At 39.0% G+C, this 15,895-nt stretch overlaps 2 protein-coding genes across 5 annotated transcripts in view; one reads left to right on the forward strand and one right to left on the reverse strand.

The window, feature by feature from the left end:
• The window catches only part of LOC121310772 (WD repeat-containing protein 37), a 38,309-nt gene extending 35,567 nt beyond the window's left edge, over positions 1–2,742 (forward strand). For all 4 annotated transcript variants that reach the window (XM_041243713.1, XM_041243706.1, XM_041243723.1 and 1 more), the window contains one exon: positions 863–2,742. In XM_041243713.1, coding sequence (XP_041099647.1) covers positions 863–994 — 132 coding nt within the window. In that variant the 3' untranslated portion in view covers positions 995–2,742. The remainder of the gene's footprint in view (positions 1–862) is intronic.
• Positions 2,743–11,440: 8,698 nt separating this feature from the next.
• LOC121310805 (double-stranded RNA-specific editase B2-like) overlaps positions 11,441–15,895 on the reverse strand; it is a 156,168-nt gene continuing 151,713 nt past the window's right edge. The window contains exons 9-10 of the mRNA XM_041243728.1: positions 12,826–13,007; positions 11,441–12,066 (exon numbers count right to left, since the gene is read on the reverse strand). Of these exons, the coding sequence (XP_041099662.1) occupies positions 11,863–12,066; positions 12,826–13,007 (386 nt within the window). The 3' untranslated portion in view covers positions 11,441–11,862. The remainder of the gene's footprint in view (positions 12,067–12,825; positions 13,008–15,895) is intronic.

The raw sequence follows: 15,895 nt of genomic DNA on the forward strand, positions 1-15,895 counted from the left end.
AGTTTTATTGAAAAGCAATTGAAAACAGGACCAGCACTAATGTGTCATTAGTCACCACTTTGTTTGATTTAGGATTTGCAAATGCTTTATGCTCTGAATCACTCAAGTGCTAAAGAAAGTGAATATATGCAGTATGTGCAAATCACTGTACTGGTAATAGAATTTACATGATGAAGAAAGTTAAATATTTACATTTAGCATGTAGAGATTAACATTTTTATTACAGTGATCTGAGCCTAGTTTGAAGCAGTGCAATGGAGGCAGTCAGGGATAGAATAATTTCATTGTATAACACAAGCCAGAAACTTCTTAGATCCTTTGTTTCTTTCTAGGTGAATTTATGTCATGACAATGGTTTTGTTCCTCCTAGAAATGTTTCTTTTACTTCTACAAACAGCATGCTATTTGTTAACATCTCTCATATTCTAAGTAATGATTACTGAATGTAAATAGGATACCCTGAAATAGATCAATAGAAGCCTTCACACCCTACCTAAACCTGGACCCCGGTATTGTTTCCAATGTAAATGGCCTTGTTTTCTAATAGACGCCAATAATATCATGACGAAAGTTTTTCATGAACATGAATTTGTATTTTCAAGCCATTTTGTCCATCAGATTTACAAAACATCAGTTGTAGTTTAAAAACGTACTTGTCAAATATAATCACTTGGGGAAATTTAACAAATAACAAAGTTATAACTTTGTTTAATTTGTGTCAAACAGCTGTGAAGAAATTCAGTCAGTGGGATGTGAATGTATTATAGTTGTCTAGTTTGATTCAGCTTGTCCAATGAGAAATGTATACCTGCTGTTTACATATCCACATGAATACAATGAACACATCTTTATTCCCTCAAAGGGCCACCGCCGAATGGTGTGCTGTTCAGCCTGGAGTGAAGACAATCCCACCTGCAACTTGTTCACCTGCGGATTCGACCGGCAAGCCATTGGATGGAATATCAACATCCCTGCCCTGCTGCAGGAGAAATAAGTTTTAGAAGCGCTCTCAAGCCATGAACTGTTACCCATTGAAGTGTTTGTGCTGAGCTCAGATCAATGTGAAACTTTCTCCAGGGAGAAAGTCTTGTGTATGTGTTGTATTTGCACCTGTGTGCACCCTGCATGGAATGTATATAAAACGTGGGATTGTTTTGGTTTTAAAATACCCTATATGCCAATATTTCAGTCTATGAGCTCTTCTGTATTTTTCTATTTTGTTTTGGTCATTAGAAAAACTTTAGTCTGGTAAATGTAAAATTGCACATAACTTATTACAAAAGCTTCAGCAGAAAAAGAAAAAAAGAAAACAGCCTTCTGACACACTTATGGTTCAGATGTGAAATGCATTAGTCATTGTAACAAAACTGACCTTTACCTAGACATTACACATCTACTTCATTCTTCACCTTGTATATTTAAAGATGTAAACCATACAGGGCTGGATGTTGCAATATTAATGTAAACTTCAATTGAGTGTGCAGTTCCACTGTGTACTGTTTGGGATTGGCATACAGTAGTGTAATGCAGGTGAAATGTTGTCATCTAGGCTTGTGAATAGTTCTGTGTAAAGGATTTTAAGACACAGTTACTGATTTAACTTTTGATTTTGAACTGCATTTGTACAGAATTTTACAGGTCCTTGTTTTAACCCTATTTTGTAGACCTGTGCCACCATCATGGTATGAACTTGGAGAGGGAGGCGTAGTTTGTTTTAGCTTCAGGAATGAAGTGATAGTTCTTTTCAGAATATGGAGAAATAAAGGGTAAGTAGTTAAGGGTTAAATACATTGTAACCTGTTGTACTTTTCTGTGTGTAGAGTATGAGTGCAGATGGTTGAACACACAACGTGTGATTATTGTATAAAACTAGTATATAGCACAATTTAAGTACCTTAATAAAAAGGTTTTGGCTCACTGCCTCACTTTAAGTATTAAACATTTATAAATGCTTGAAACCTAAAAATTGAGCCACACGTAGGAAACACAGGTTAGGATCTTAAAAGATCGATTTTTTAATGTGCTGTAAACTCTGAACATGTTGCTGGTAGTTTGAGACGCATCACTATTTGCTCTTGAATGTAACAGATACAAATCAGCCAGGCCCTTCCATGCATGCTATTTGTTAAAGCAGTTCTTGCTGATTTGATCAGTTGTTCTTTGACAAGGGATCCAGAAACGCGGTTGCTTCTTACAAGCTAAGATCATCTGCTTGTCAGTGGGTTTGTTAGTATTTCAGTTTCACAATGTTTAGTTGTTGTGGTTTTTTTTTTTTTTGGTCTTTTACATTTTCCTTTCCACTCTAACACAACTGTATTCCCATTTAATTAAAATATAGGTGATTTGTCTTTTTCTAAATCTTTGTGGTGGTCTTTTTTTATTTTTTATAGATACAGTACTGTCTTTTTCATTTCTCAGACTTGAAAAGCATTCTAAACTTCTTTCAGCATGGTCAATGCAGTCAGCTGATCATTTTGTTCTCCATGTAACTCCTGCGACACAAGCTCAATATAATGGCTGGGTATTAAAAATAGAGAACTGCCAATTTTGCAGTTGTCAAAAACACATAGAAAACGGAGAACCTGGTGGAGGTGGGAATTGCACAGACAATAGCAGAGTACTTTCAAATAAACCTTGTTGTTTGATCAGCAATACAAACATTTAGCTTGACAGTGATAATAGTAGTGTATGAAGAACATGAGCTTTTAAATCCTAATAAAATATGGTGATTTTGTTTCATTATTCAGTTGTCTTGGTCTTGTGTTACGAACTGTTAACAGTTTATAACTTTTTAATGCAATTAACTTTATAATGCAGCTTAATTATGGTGCAATGATTTTCAATCAATTAATATATATATATTTAATTAGTTATATTAAATGTTTACAGACCTTTAACGAAAGGTGTTAATACATTTGTCGGGAACAAATATTTGATTGCGTTAGTGCTATACCATGCAATATAAACAACAGAATTATTATGGTTAGTCTCATTTCACCTTGAGTGTGATATTCCTATTCTAAATAAGTGTAAAACCAAAACTACAATGATAGTCTTTTAATTGAGGTTGGTTGCACTAACATATGAACATGCAGTCATGTTCCCTGTGCTCTTATTTCCTCATTTGCAACAAATTCAAAAACCCCTCTGACCGTATCATATTTAACCTCCCCTGCTCCTTCCATACCTCCCCTGTCCTCCAGCTACACTGGCTCCCTGTTTATTATCGTTGCCTGTTCAAATTCCTTACCCTTGTGTATAAATCTCTCCAAGGTTTTGCCCCACCTTACCTGGCTGCACTGATCACCTACTATGTTCCTCCACGTCCCTTACGCTCCTAATCCTTATTGTCCCTCTGTCTCACTCTCGCCCTGTGCCCGTTACCGTTTCCGATCCTTTTCCCTTCTTGCTCCCTTAAATTGGAATAGACTTCCACATCATAAAAGTCACCCACACTACGTAGTTTCCACACCTCCCTCAAAACGCACCTCTTCTCCCTGACCCCTGACCTCCTGTTATGACCTTGCTTGCCCGACCCTGACCTAGCCTCTGGCCCTCTGCTTTCATATAAGCATCTCATCTGTATCTCCCCACCCTATCCCAATAAATTTACATTGTTTTTTCACCTATTCTTTCTTGAGTGTACCATTTGGTTTAAATTTGTAAAGCGCCTTGGTTAAAGGTGCTATGAAAATGTGAACAAATACATAAATAATATGCCTGTGACATTAGTGACAAATTATATAAAGTAAGTATATTTTAAATATAATGAAGAAAATAAATGGAAGACAAGTTTCTGGGAGATATGTATAATTATTTGTCTGAGACTCTAATCCCAGGAAATTTGATCTAATAATTACTGGTACAGATTAACAGTAAGTAGGCAATGATGCTCACGATTTATCAGTCAGGTTTTTAACTCCTTTGTGGCCAATTTCTATCTAAAAATACAGGATAATTGATCCCAGTGAGCCGCACCGAAGGGCTTGTGGGTGAAGTCTGATTCATGAGTGTCACTACATCCATGCAGTCATTACGAGAGTCTGAAACCTCAAGACAAATTAGTCTTTCCCTGCTGATGTCAATTAGTTTGAAAAGTATCCCTGCTTGGAGCACAAGATACTGTGCACAACAGACTAATACGGGATTGTCCTTTTGATTTATATATTGGTATCAAAAATAAAAAAATGTGAGCAAATATTTTTTTATGTCCGGTTCATGCAGTGCTACAACCTTCATTTTATTAAGATGGGTATTTAAATGTTTATTCATCAGCCACACTACAGTTTCACCTGGAGAGTGAAATCGTCTGCACCCCTTCAAGAGCTTCTTTACTGTCATTAACCATCCAGCTGCTTCCCTTATTGACTGACATGCTTTCAGCCAGTAACATGCTGCTGATGTGAAGCAACCCAAGAAATGTAACCGATTCCTGAGAAACTGAAAAAAATACATTTTCAACCAGATTATACATGATAATACATGCTCACTATGACATTTAAAACAGTGTTTCTTTCTATATACATTGGAATTGTTGTTGTTTAGTAATTATTCCTTAGTTGCATGTTTATAAAACCGTGTTGCTATGTTTACACTCTGTGTTGTATTCATTTGTATTATTATTATTATTGTTATTTATTTGAAGACATTGACAGTATTTATAACATATATACTGAAACACAGTGGAAACAAAAGAAACCCCTTTATGTTGGATCATTATGTTGCCTGGAAGGATTCAATACAAAAATACAGCACTTGTGTTTCCCCTGTTTATGATGGAATAGCACCATGAAACAGCAATAATGTGGGTCTCAAATCTACCCCTCGTGGTGGCTTTGATATATAGAAGGGCAGAATGATGGCTTCCTTATAATTGACACTATACAGTAGATGCCAGTTATTAGCAACCCTGATAAAGACAATTTTTAGTTATAACAACATTTTCCCAGGAACCAATCCCGTCCCATAGACTTTTATGTTAATGGAATTCTGATATTAGCAACTACACATCGCTTATTGACAACTTTATTACGAGTTGAGTTGCCAGTGGTCAGAGCACACTTTGATGATTTATACACATACTTCATGCATCTTTTATAACACACTGACTTCGCAACTGCATATTTCTGGCAAACTGAGGCAGAATCGTGGCTTTGAAACTGACTACAAAGCGGCACGCAAAATTGAGATAGATTTACAGTGTGAGGTGGTACATTGTGAAAAGCAGACATTTCTTATTTCTTATCCGAGAGGTTGTTAAATAAGTGACATTACTGTACAAATATTTCAGCAAAGCAGGGTTAAAAGTATCGGAGAAGCAAAGGGCAAACTATGCTTTACAAAATAGCTGTTTTTAATTTTAGTTCTCTTTCAAGTACAAAATGTAACCATTAGCTTATGGGTATTTACCTCTTAAAGTCCCGAAACTTGAATAAGATATATCGAAGCTGCTTGACGAGCCTGTGACGCAGTCATGGCCCGCCCCCAAGGACATAAAAATACTGAGGTCACAGAGCTAAACACCACTGTTCCTTTCGATAACTGACCTGACAGGAGAGCTGTTACACAGAAGTACTTGTTTCGTATAGTAACGCCCAAGGCAACCTGTCTGCTTAGCCTTGTAGCATTCCAGTCGTTCTGCAATATTGCCCTTGCGATGGCTTTGGCACACTTACCCATGAGGTAATGGTTACATTTCGTACTTGAAAGGGAACATTAGATTATTATCATAACGTGGTTCCCTGAAATAGAAATGTAACCATTAACCTTTTTAATTTAATGGTTAATTGTTCATTTTTTTTCTTCTGTGTGAAGTGCTTTAGGAAACTGTTCAGCACCCATATACCCAGTCTACTCTCTGTGAAACTGCCTACAAATGAAATGGGCTGAGACTGCCAGGCTGAAAATGATGCTTTCTTACGGTTTAGTTAATTCTCTGGGCTCTGGTTGACACCTGCAACAGGAGCTGGAAGATAACAACTTCCAAATGGATTTCCTTTGGGGGGGGGGGGATTAATCTATTTTCTAATATACTGCAGCCTCCTTCATCTGTAACATCTGTCACATGTTGCAAATCTTCATTTTACAGCACAGTTAAAGGAACCCTTTAAGGTCAGTGCCAGACAGTTGTGTGAGATAATGTCATTTTTTCTCCTGCTCTTCGTATGTGCTTTATCAGTTCCTGATCAAATTTAATTACACGTATTCATGCGCTGGAATGGATTTCATTTTCTTTTTTTCTCTTCTGATGAGATTTGAACACTTCCTCACTATAATTATAGGGCATAACTGAAAGAGACAATTAATAAGAGCACATTTGAAATATGGTTTGGTAGCTATTTTGATCTTCCTAGATTTCTCAACTCAACTGTTGAGACCATTGCTGGCAGCTTTCTGCTTACACTAGAGGATTTTATTATGACGGTGTCCTCACGCTCTCTCTTCATCTTCAATACTGCATAGCTATTCATTAAAAACCCAGGATACTTTCTTAATAATGATCAGGATTATTTGGGTAAAAAAATAGTAAAAAGCATTTAATTTATTAAGTGTACAAAGAAACCTATAATTAAAAATGTAACACAAAACAGTTAAAAAATAAATAAAATCTTTTTACTATAGGACAAGACTGGCAAGTATGTTTCTATTTCCATATTACACACTAAGATTACATCTTTTTCCTTGTAGGCACATGCATACTGGGCAACGGAGCTGTGTGTCACTGCGGACGGAACATTGGGATCCCCCTGTATATCCTGTGTCCCTTGATTACACTGGAAGGCTGAACGAATACTGGAATTGGGGGTCCGGGCTTGTCTTCTTTTTGTGGTTTTAGATCTTTTAACCTCATCTCTTCTCACCACCAGGACAGGACAGAATCCGCAACAGCAATGTATCACACAACACCGTCCATCACACAAGAAAACTCAAAAATGCTGCACTGCTATTCCTGCTGCAGATAGCTGCTTTCAAGATGATAATGCATCCATCCACTGAATGGTTTTAATATCATTGCAGAGATGCTTTAGGAATCTTGGCCACTACGATCAAAATGAGCATTGCGGATGAACTTGAATAACGCGTCTGTCATCAGGATCCTGTACCTACCCCTCTGCACTGAACTTGAGACTGAATCTTGTTGAGATCTGTCATCAGAATCCTGTGCTTACCCCTCTGCACTGAACCTTGTTGAGATCTGTCATCAGAATCCTGTGCTTACCCCTCTGCACTGAACCTTGTTGAGATCTGTCATCAGAATCCTGTGCTTACCCCTCTGCACTGAACCTTGTTGAGATCTGTCATCAGAATCCTGTGCTTACCCCTCTGCACTGAACCTTGCTGAGATCTGTCAGCAGAATCCTGTGCTTACCCCTCTGCACTGAATCTTGTTGAGATCTGTCATCATGATCCTATCCCTACCCCTCTGCACTGAACCTTGTTGAGATCTGTCATCAGGATCCTGTGCTTACCCCTCTGCACTGAACCTTGTTGAGATCTGTCATCAGGATCCCGTCCCTACCCCTCTGCACTGAACCTTGTTGAGATCTGTCATCAGGATCCTGTGCTTACCCCTCTGCACTGAACCTTGTTGAGATCTGTCATCATGATCCTGTGCTTACCCCTCTGCACTGAACCTTGTTGAGATCTGTCATCAGAATCCTGTGCTTACCCCTCTGCACTGAACCTTGTTGAGATCTGTCATCAGGATCCTGTGCTTACCCCTCTGCACTGAACCTTGTTGAGATCTGTCATCAGGATCCCGTCCCTACCCCTCTGCACTGAACCTTGTTGAGATCTGTCATCAGGATCCTGTGCTTACCCCTCTGCACTGAACCTTGTTGAGATCTATCATCATGATCCTGTGCTTACCCCTCTGCACTGAACCTTGTTGAGATCTGTCATCATGATCCCGTGCTTACCCCTCTGCACTGCATTGAACCTGAGACTGAACCTTGTTGAGATCTGTCATCACGATCCTGCACTGAACCTTGTTGAGATCTGTCATCATGATCCTGCACTGAACCTTGTTGAGATCTGTCATCAGGATCCTGTCCCTACCCCTCTGCACTGACCTTGTTGAGATATGTCACAGGATCATGTCCCTACCCCTCTGCACTGAACCTTGTTGAGATATGTCACAGGATCCTGTCCCTACCCCTCTGCACTGAACCTTGTTGAGATATGTCACAGGATCCTGTCCCTACCCCTCTGCACTGAACCTTGTTGAGGCTATGCTACAACGTGGCAAGGCTGTGGTCAAAGCAAACCAATACAGGTCTGAATAAAATGTCCAGACCAGTGTAGGTAAATTGGTTACTGTTCGACAGGAAGATGCAGTATATCAACAGCTTTTGTGACAGAAAGTTGACTAAATCAGTTGTAATATTGTCTTTTTTTATTCACTTAAACAGAAACATTCACTTATAAGGTATCACTGAAGTACAATTTACAGACCTTAGCAGCAAATTTATATATTTCAATTCACAATTCTTTTTTTTTCTTTTTTTATACAAATATTACAAATGTACATCCATTATTACAATATTGCCATTCAACCATGCCTCATATGCATTTCTCTCATTATTCATTATTCAGTTTTCTCATTGTTGAAACGTTACAGTGTAAAGCGACAGAAAAAACACAAGATAAATGAACAAAATAAATTCATGAATCTATATCTATATCTGTATATTGCACTTAAGTTTTACGATACATTTATGCAGAGGGTTAAACTAACCATTACGTCTATAGTGTATTATATCATATATCAAGAACTACAACAAATCTATATGAAAAAGAAAAAACAAAAACCTGTAGAACAGCAGAAACAATACATGGAAACTAAAAATATGTTTTCTTACCCTGAACTAAATTCTATACTGATAGAAACTGTTCAAACAAGTCTATGATAAACCTGCAAACCCTAATTCACACCTAATTTACATTGGATTCCAAGACGCAGACTCCTTTTGTACTGAGCCCTTCTATATAACCCTTTATAAAAGAACACCGGAGGGGCTTTATTGTTAAATTGTAACTATTTCTTGTGTGCCCCCCCCCCCCCCCCCCCCCCCCCCCCCCCCCCCCCCCCCCCCCCCCCCAGCACTAGAATTTCCGGTAACAAAGCCAGATGAGTAATTCAGAACTTTTCAGTCTGTGTTCCACATTTTGAAAAAAAAAACAAAAAAAACATACAAAAACAAGGTTATAGTAGAGAATCGGTCAGATATGAGATTAAAGTAAATATTTCCACTTTGTGTTGCAGACAGACCTTAGCAACCTGGCAAAATTCAATACCTTAAGCATAACAATATAGGCCACCCTGCTTGTTTAAAATGACTCCTATTAAATGTGTTAACCTGGCATGTAGAAAAAGTAACTCTTGATAGACATCCAGTTAATGCTTACGTTAACTCTTTAGGGCAAAATATTTTAGTTGCGCACCACCTGCCTATTTAGATCTTTGTGTGGTCCAAATCAACATGCTTATATTTGCATGTGTGCTACTGTAGTACTGATTACTAGAATTAACAAGGTCTTGTCTGGGGGATTTTAAGAAACAAACAGCAATTAAGACAACTGTTTAGCTACCTAGCATACACTTTTATCAGTGCTTCAGCCTCCAGCATCACTGTAAAGGGGAAACGAATGCTGAGAGACAGGGAAAGGTAATCTCCTGGGAGTACATCTGGCTGACCACTAGGTGTCGATGTTGTTCAATATAAGAGTCCTATTTGAAATGTGTTGCTATGGTTTAAAAAATACCCAGCAACAGACAAGCAGGCTGGGTTTTTCAGACTCGTGTTACCCTGTTTTTTTTTCGTGGTGAGGTGGCTAAGTGCTCCCAATAAACCCATGAGTTTGTATTATTTGTAATGAAATGAACACGTGCCACAAATATACAATGCAAGTTAAATTGTACATTCTTTACAAAAGAACATGCAAGAAATATAATTAACTACAGCAAGTCTGTACTACGCTGTCTTGGGAGAAACAAGGGCTATACAGCTAGTGGCAAGATATTATATTTATTGTGTTTAGCTAGATTGCAAAATTATAAAAAAAGTTTTATATATGTTTTTGCTCAAAGTCAATTTCCCAGTGTTTTGGTATGTATAACATATCTTTGTCAAGGGAAAGTGTGTTTGAAAACAAACATTGGAAGTATTTATAGACTTGATGCCATGGTAACCACACATTTATCTCTGCTTAAATCTAATGTGCTTGTTGTGTTATTCATTATATATCTAATGATGTAATTATCTACTGTTTCTATTTAAACCTTCAGGCGTCACGGTAGCTAGTGTATTTATCCATGTATTTTCTTTTAGACTTCTATACTGTACATGATCTAATTTTATTGTTTCTAAAATCACAAGCTTGTGCTCATCCAGGGCGTGTCTGTTTCTTGTAAGGTGCTGAACTTGGCTTCTCCATGGTGACTTCATAACAGTCATGTTCCAGAATTTCCAGTAGTGTGAAAACCCGTCAGTAGGAGGCCTTCAGACCCTATCTTTTGAATGAAGACCTCAATTAAGGAAGCTTGCCTTCAGTTCTTTGACCTCCAACAAAGATACTGGCTAAACAAGGTGAAATACTGTAGCTGTAAAATGAAAGCCATGGGTTTTAGTTATTTAAAGATAGTCTTAAAAGCAAAGGTGCAAATCAGTGTCACAACACCATTCTGGCTACAATTAAGGTAAAAGGAGGAATGATTACTATTTATTTCTTTGTACAGATAAAATGCTAGATTGGGTTGGAAAACTGAAATGTATTCACAGCTTAATAATGCAACTGCAGCAGTTACCTTAAAATGTTAGGGCACTGCTGTCGAAGCGGCCTGGAGTCGGGTTTGTAAGTGTGAACATGTGGGTGGTTTGTGCACGGCGCACAATATGTGTGAGACAATGGGAGTGGATTATCAGTAACCTGTGCTTGAGGTGCATTGTTTTGGTAACACTTTACATTAAGGGTCTCCAAATACTGTGTATGTACATACATAAATCTATGTGTACTTACACATAATTACAATCTGATCATGCATATTTAAAATGTACTTAATATGTAAATCTTTGTGCACAATATATGTAAGTACACAATTGGTACATATAATCAGAAAAGGGTTAGGGTTATGTTTGGAGTTAGGGTTAGTGTTAGGGTCAAGGTTAGGGTTAGATATATGGGTAGGGGCTCCCTGAGTGGCATATCCAGTTAAAAGCATTGCCACTCGGAGTGCAGGATGAGTTACACAGCTTGGAGGTCACCAGTTCATGTCCGGGCTGTGTAAAGAGGCCGAACTTTGTTGGTGACTTCGAAGGGGGTATCACATTGGCTCTGATGCTCCCGGGGAGGGGGATGGGAAAACAGCAAGGATTGCTTCTCCTCATCGCGCAACAGCGAACCCTACTGGCCAGACGCTCACACACCGTCAGAATGTCTGTGTTGTGTGGGGTCTTGCTGCGGTGAGGAGAAAAAACATAATTGGATATTCTAAATAGAGGGAAAAAAAAGATATAGGGTTAGGGTATTATAATGCACAAAGATGTACACATTAAGTACACTGTAACTATGCATAATAACATTGTAATACACAGTAATTAGATACACTTAACCCATTAAGTACCAAATCCTTTTTTATTAAAAACAACACAGTTGTATTTATGTAGTTTGATACATTGCAATTTGGACGATACATTTGGACAAGTAGGCTGTCCTCAAATGAGGACAGTGGTGCTTAATGGGTTAATGCAAAGTGTTACCATGTTTTATTTTTTCCCTGTGTCTTCTTTGTGAGGCCTGCTCTCCTATGGAGGGGAGAGTTGGCCGGAGAGCCTGAGTTTAACAGAGCACTCCAGTAAGCTTTCACAGGGGGGTGCTGACATGTGCCGTTTCTACAGGCAGTAGAAAGTGACCCTGCTCCGGCGGCTTCTTTATCCAGGTGCCCAGTCCGGCTTCCTGCAGCGATTTAAACAACTGCTGCTTCACAGTTTGATATGTTCCAGCAGCCAGCTTGGCTTCACAGTACATCACTGGCATTTCCCCATGGCTCGGCACTTGCATGCTCAGCTGAGGGCAAAAAAAGGAGCAAAACAAAACGAATGAGCCGGCACAAACTGGAAACTTCAACAGCTGTGTAATCTTCCCATTTAAATTTCTCAAGCAATTTAACATTCTCTGTGCTTTTGTGGATTTTCTTTATTTCAACAAAAAGTGGGGGTGGGGACAGTAAGGGGATTGGGGATAGGAAACAGTGTGGCTTTTGAAGTTACTGCACCAGTTGGTTATGATATAGATTATTCACGATTTCCTTAAATCTGTACACATAACTTCTAAATATGTAAATAAAAATATTGCATTTCCATTATTTAAAGTCACTCAATTTTTTTTTTATCCTCTAAAGCAGGGGTGCCCAATCCTTGTCCTGGAGGGGGTGACCTCCTGGTTTTTGTTCAAACTGTATAATGAATTGATTAATTGGACCAATTAAGCTTCTAATAACCTCCACTCCTGTCCTAAAAGAATGGTATCCAGTTCAGGTAGATATTGTGCACCTGTTGTGTAACTGTTTCTAAAACTAGTTGACCATTATATCGCCCCTAGAAGTATAATTGCAACAATTGTATATTTCTATATTACTAATAATAGTTCAATAATGTAAGCTTAATAATTATGTTTGATTGACTTTACTCACTGTTGTCAAGTATAATTATTAACATGGACTACTTAAAAGTAAAATGAAAAATGATTGCGTCCACTTCCTTACATATGTCTCATCTGTACACTCATCTCAGGGCTGAAAATATTCCCTTGAGCCCCGAAGCCTACCTTGTCATAAAGCTTTGCCCAGCGAGTGAAGAGTGTGAGCTTGCAGAGCCGGGATGAGCTGCTCGAGTCCTTCTTCTTGCCTGTCGTGGTGTTAATGACCTCCAGTCCAGTGTCTCCCGCAGTCCAGTTCACACTGAAGCAAGGGGACTTTCCTGGCTGCCGGCTCTCAGTGCTGCTTAATCCTAAAAAGAATCACATGGACCAGACCATTACAAACCATCAGCTGCTTACTAGCAAGTAACAGTAAGTAACAAATAAATACAGGCTGATACAAACATGGACATGGACAATACTGTTAGGAGAAAAAGATACAAAAATAACCACCTGTTACCTCCTACCACACGTCCACCTCCTACCACATATCCACCTCCTACCACACGTCCACCTCCTACCACAAGTATACCTCCTACCACATGTATACCTCCTACCACACGTCCACCTCCTACCACAAGTATACCTCCTACCAAACGTATACCTCCTACCACATGTCCACCTCCTACCACACGTACACCGTCTATAGGTTTATTTTGTAGATTGTTATTTTTTTCTGCTTACCGGTACTATCTGTGATGAAACGTGACACAGTACTCTTTGATTTTGCAGGTTGGGATACAGTTGCTTTGACTAGTTAGGGACTATTATGCCCTGATAATATATGTCTTCAAGCCATTGTACCACCATCGGGCATCTAACTGCTCTAGGCCTTATAAATGGCACAGTCGGTGACTTGGCACATCACGTAGTTGAGTTCCTTTGCATAACACTTCCTCATAGTTTCCTAATATTGAACAAAGTAGCCACTTTCTTTACATTGTAAACATGTCTTGTGTAATCCCAAGTCTACAGATAATAGGTTCCTTGGTAGAGCAATTGAAATAAATATATATAACCTTAGAGGGAGGGTCATTAGAGGGAGTGTGTCTCTGTGCGTAATGGGAACATTTAAAACACATCAACTTGTTGGTAAATAGTCTACATAGGCAGCTGACCCTTCCAGTCAGTTTATGTTTGTTTTCATCACAATTAGCCTGTGGGACAGTTCTTTAATATTACTTCCACAAGAGGGGTAATTGTTACCTTCAATATCTTACAATACAGTTGTGTACTGAATGTGATGCCAATAAAAACCACCCACAGCAGAAACATTAGCTTGCAGGTGTGAGAGTACAGTAACATTCTGTCTGAGGAGAATGGCTTGTGAAATATGAGCTGATGGTATAGCTGGAGGCCTCAGATTTGTATAAAAACCTGATTGTAAATAAATCATACATGCTTTTCTTTCTCTCATATGATCTTTAATTAGAGAGCAGTGAGACAGACTGCTTCAGTGCTGCAGGCCTGCAGTCAGGTGAGGTGTAGGCTATGGTAATTGGATTTTTAAATGCCATGCAGCAAATGTTTTATTGATTTCTATGGTGTCTGTCGTTCTTTTGTATAGCCAAAACAAAAGTAATTTATAAGGAGTTTGTTGAAAGTAAACTAGTAATACAAGAAGGCAAACTTCCCAACAGATGCCTTCATCAGCACGATTGCAGAATTTATGAATTGCGTCCTTAAAGTTATGCCTGATGTAAACTATACAGCAGGACGCTGCCACATATGTTATTGGTAATGCAAATACTATAGTCTCGAGTCAAGGGAATTAAAATGTACATTGATGAATTCTTACTAGTAACTTTACAGTATTTACATAAAAAAATGTTAACAAAAACAGTGAGCGACTCCAGACAGACGAGAACAGCATGCTCTTAATTAATTTCAGCATTTCATTGTTTTCACTGAGTGTATGTGTACTACACTGTCATTGTGGATTCTGTTTGATAGAGGTGTAGCGGGCAGTGCTGTGTGATACACTGTCATTGTGGATTCTGTTTGATAGAGGTGTAGCGGGCAGTGCTGTGTGATACACTGTCATTGTGGATTCTGTTTGATAGAAGTGTAACAGGCAATGCTGTGTGATACACTGTCATTGTGGATTCTGTTTGATAGAGGTGTAACAGGCAGTGCTGTGTGATACACTGTCATTGTGGATTCTGTTTGATAGAAGTGTAACAGGCAATGCTGTGTGATACACTGTCATTGTGGATTCTGTTTGATAGAGGTGTAACAGGCAGTGCTGTGTGATACACTGTCATTGTGGATTCTGTTTGATAGAGGTGTAACAGGCAGTGCTGTGTGATACACTGTCATTGTGGATTCTGTTTGATAGAAGTGTAACAGGCAATGCTGTATGATACACTGTCATTGTGGATTCTGTTTGATCGAGGTGTAACAGGCAGTGCTGTGTGATACACTGTCATTGTGGATTCTGTTTGACAGAGGTGTAACAGGCAGTGCTGTGTGATACACTGTCATTGTGGATTCTGTTTGATAGAAGTGTAACAGGCAATGCTGTATGATACACTGTCATTGTGGATTCTGTTTGATCGAGGTGTAACAGGCAATGCTGTGTGATACACTGTCATTGTGGATTCTGTTTGACAGAGGTGTAACAGGTTGGTGAGATGAGATGAGCTTAAAAGCCTGGCTCTTTTGCATCGTGGTTGAGACACTTGCTTGAGTTGCGCGAGGTTTGCGTGGTGTGCCCAGCCTCTGCCCTGTTACATATGCTATTACACACTTTAAAGGGAGTGTGCCAGCCCCCTTTTTTCGCAGATATTTCACAGTGTGACTGTGACTGTGGGACTACGGTTCAAAGTTAAACATGGGACTTCAACACATCAGTTGGAATAAACTCCAGTATGGGTTCCTTTTAAAGGAGAAGGAAAGCACTGGAAGGACTACTCAGTCCTTTTGTCACCAAGGGTGCTAAAAGAACAGGAATCTCAGTGCATTTGACTCACAGCAGCTCCACAAACATCTGGTGTACAGACTAGATGTGATCATCAGACCGTGTAGGCTCACATAGCATACTGTCACTGGAATGAGGACGATTCAGATTCATTTATTTAAGCAGGATAGGATCCTTGAGGTATACATCTCATTAGAAGGGGGTCCTAGCAGGAAAAGATCAACGACAGACACTGTTACCCAAGACATGACTTCAAATTGAGTGAGGAGAGCAGAAAAA

Source organism: Polyodon spathula, chromosome 3 (genome assembly GCF_017654505.1).
Source record: "Polyodon spathula isolate WHYD16114869_AA chromosome 3, ASM1765450v1, whole genome shotgun sequence".
NCBI lineage: Eukaryota > Metazoa > Chordata > Actinopteri > Acipenseriformes > Polyodontidae > Polyodon > Polyodon spathula.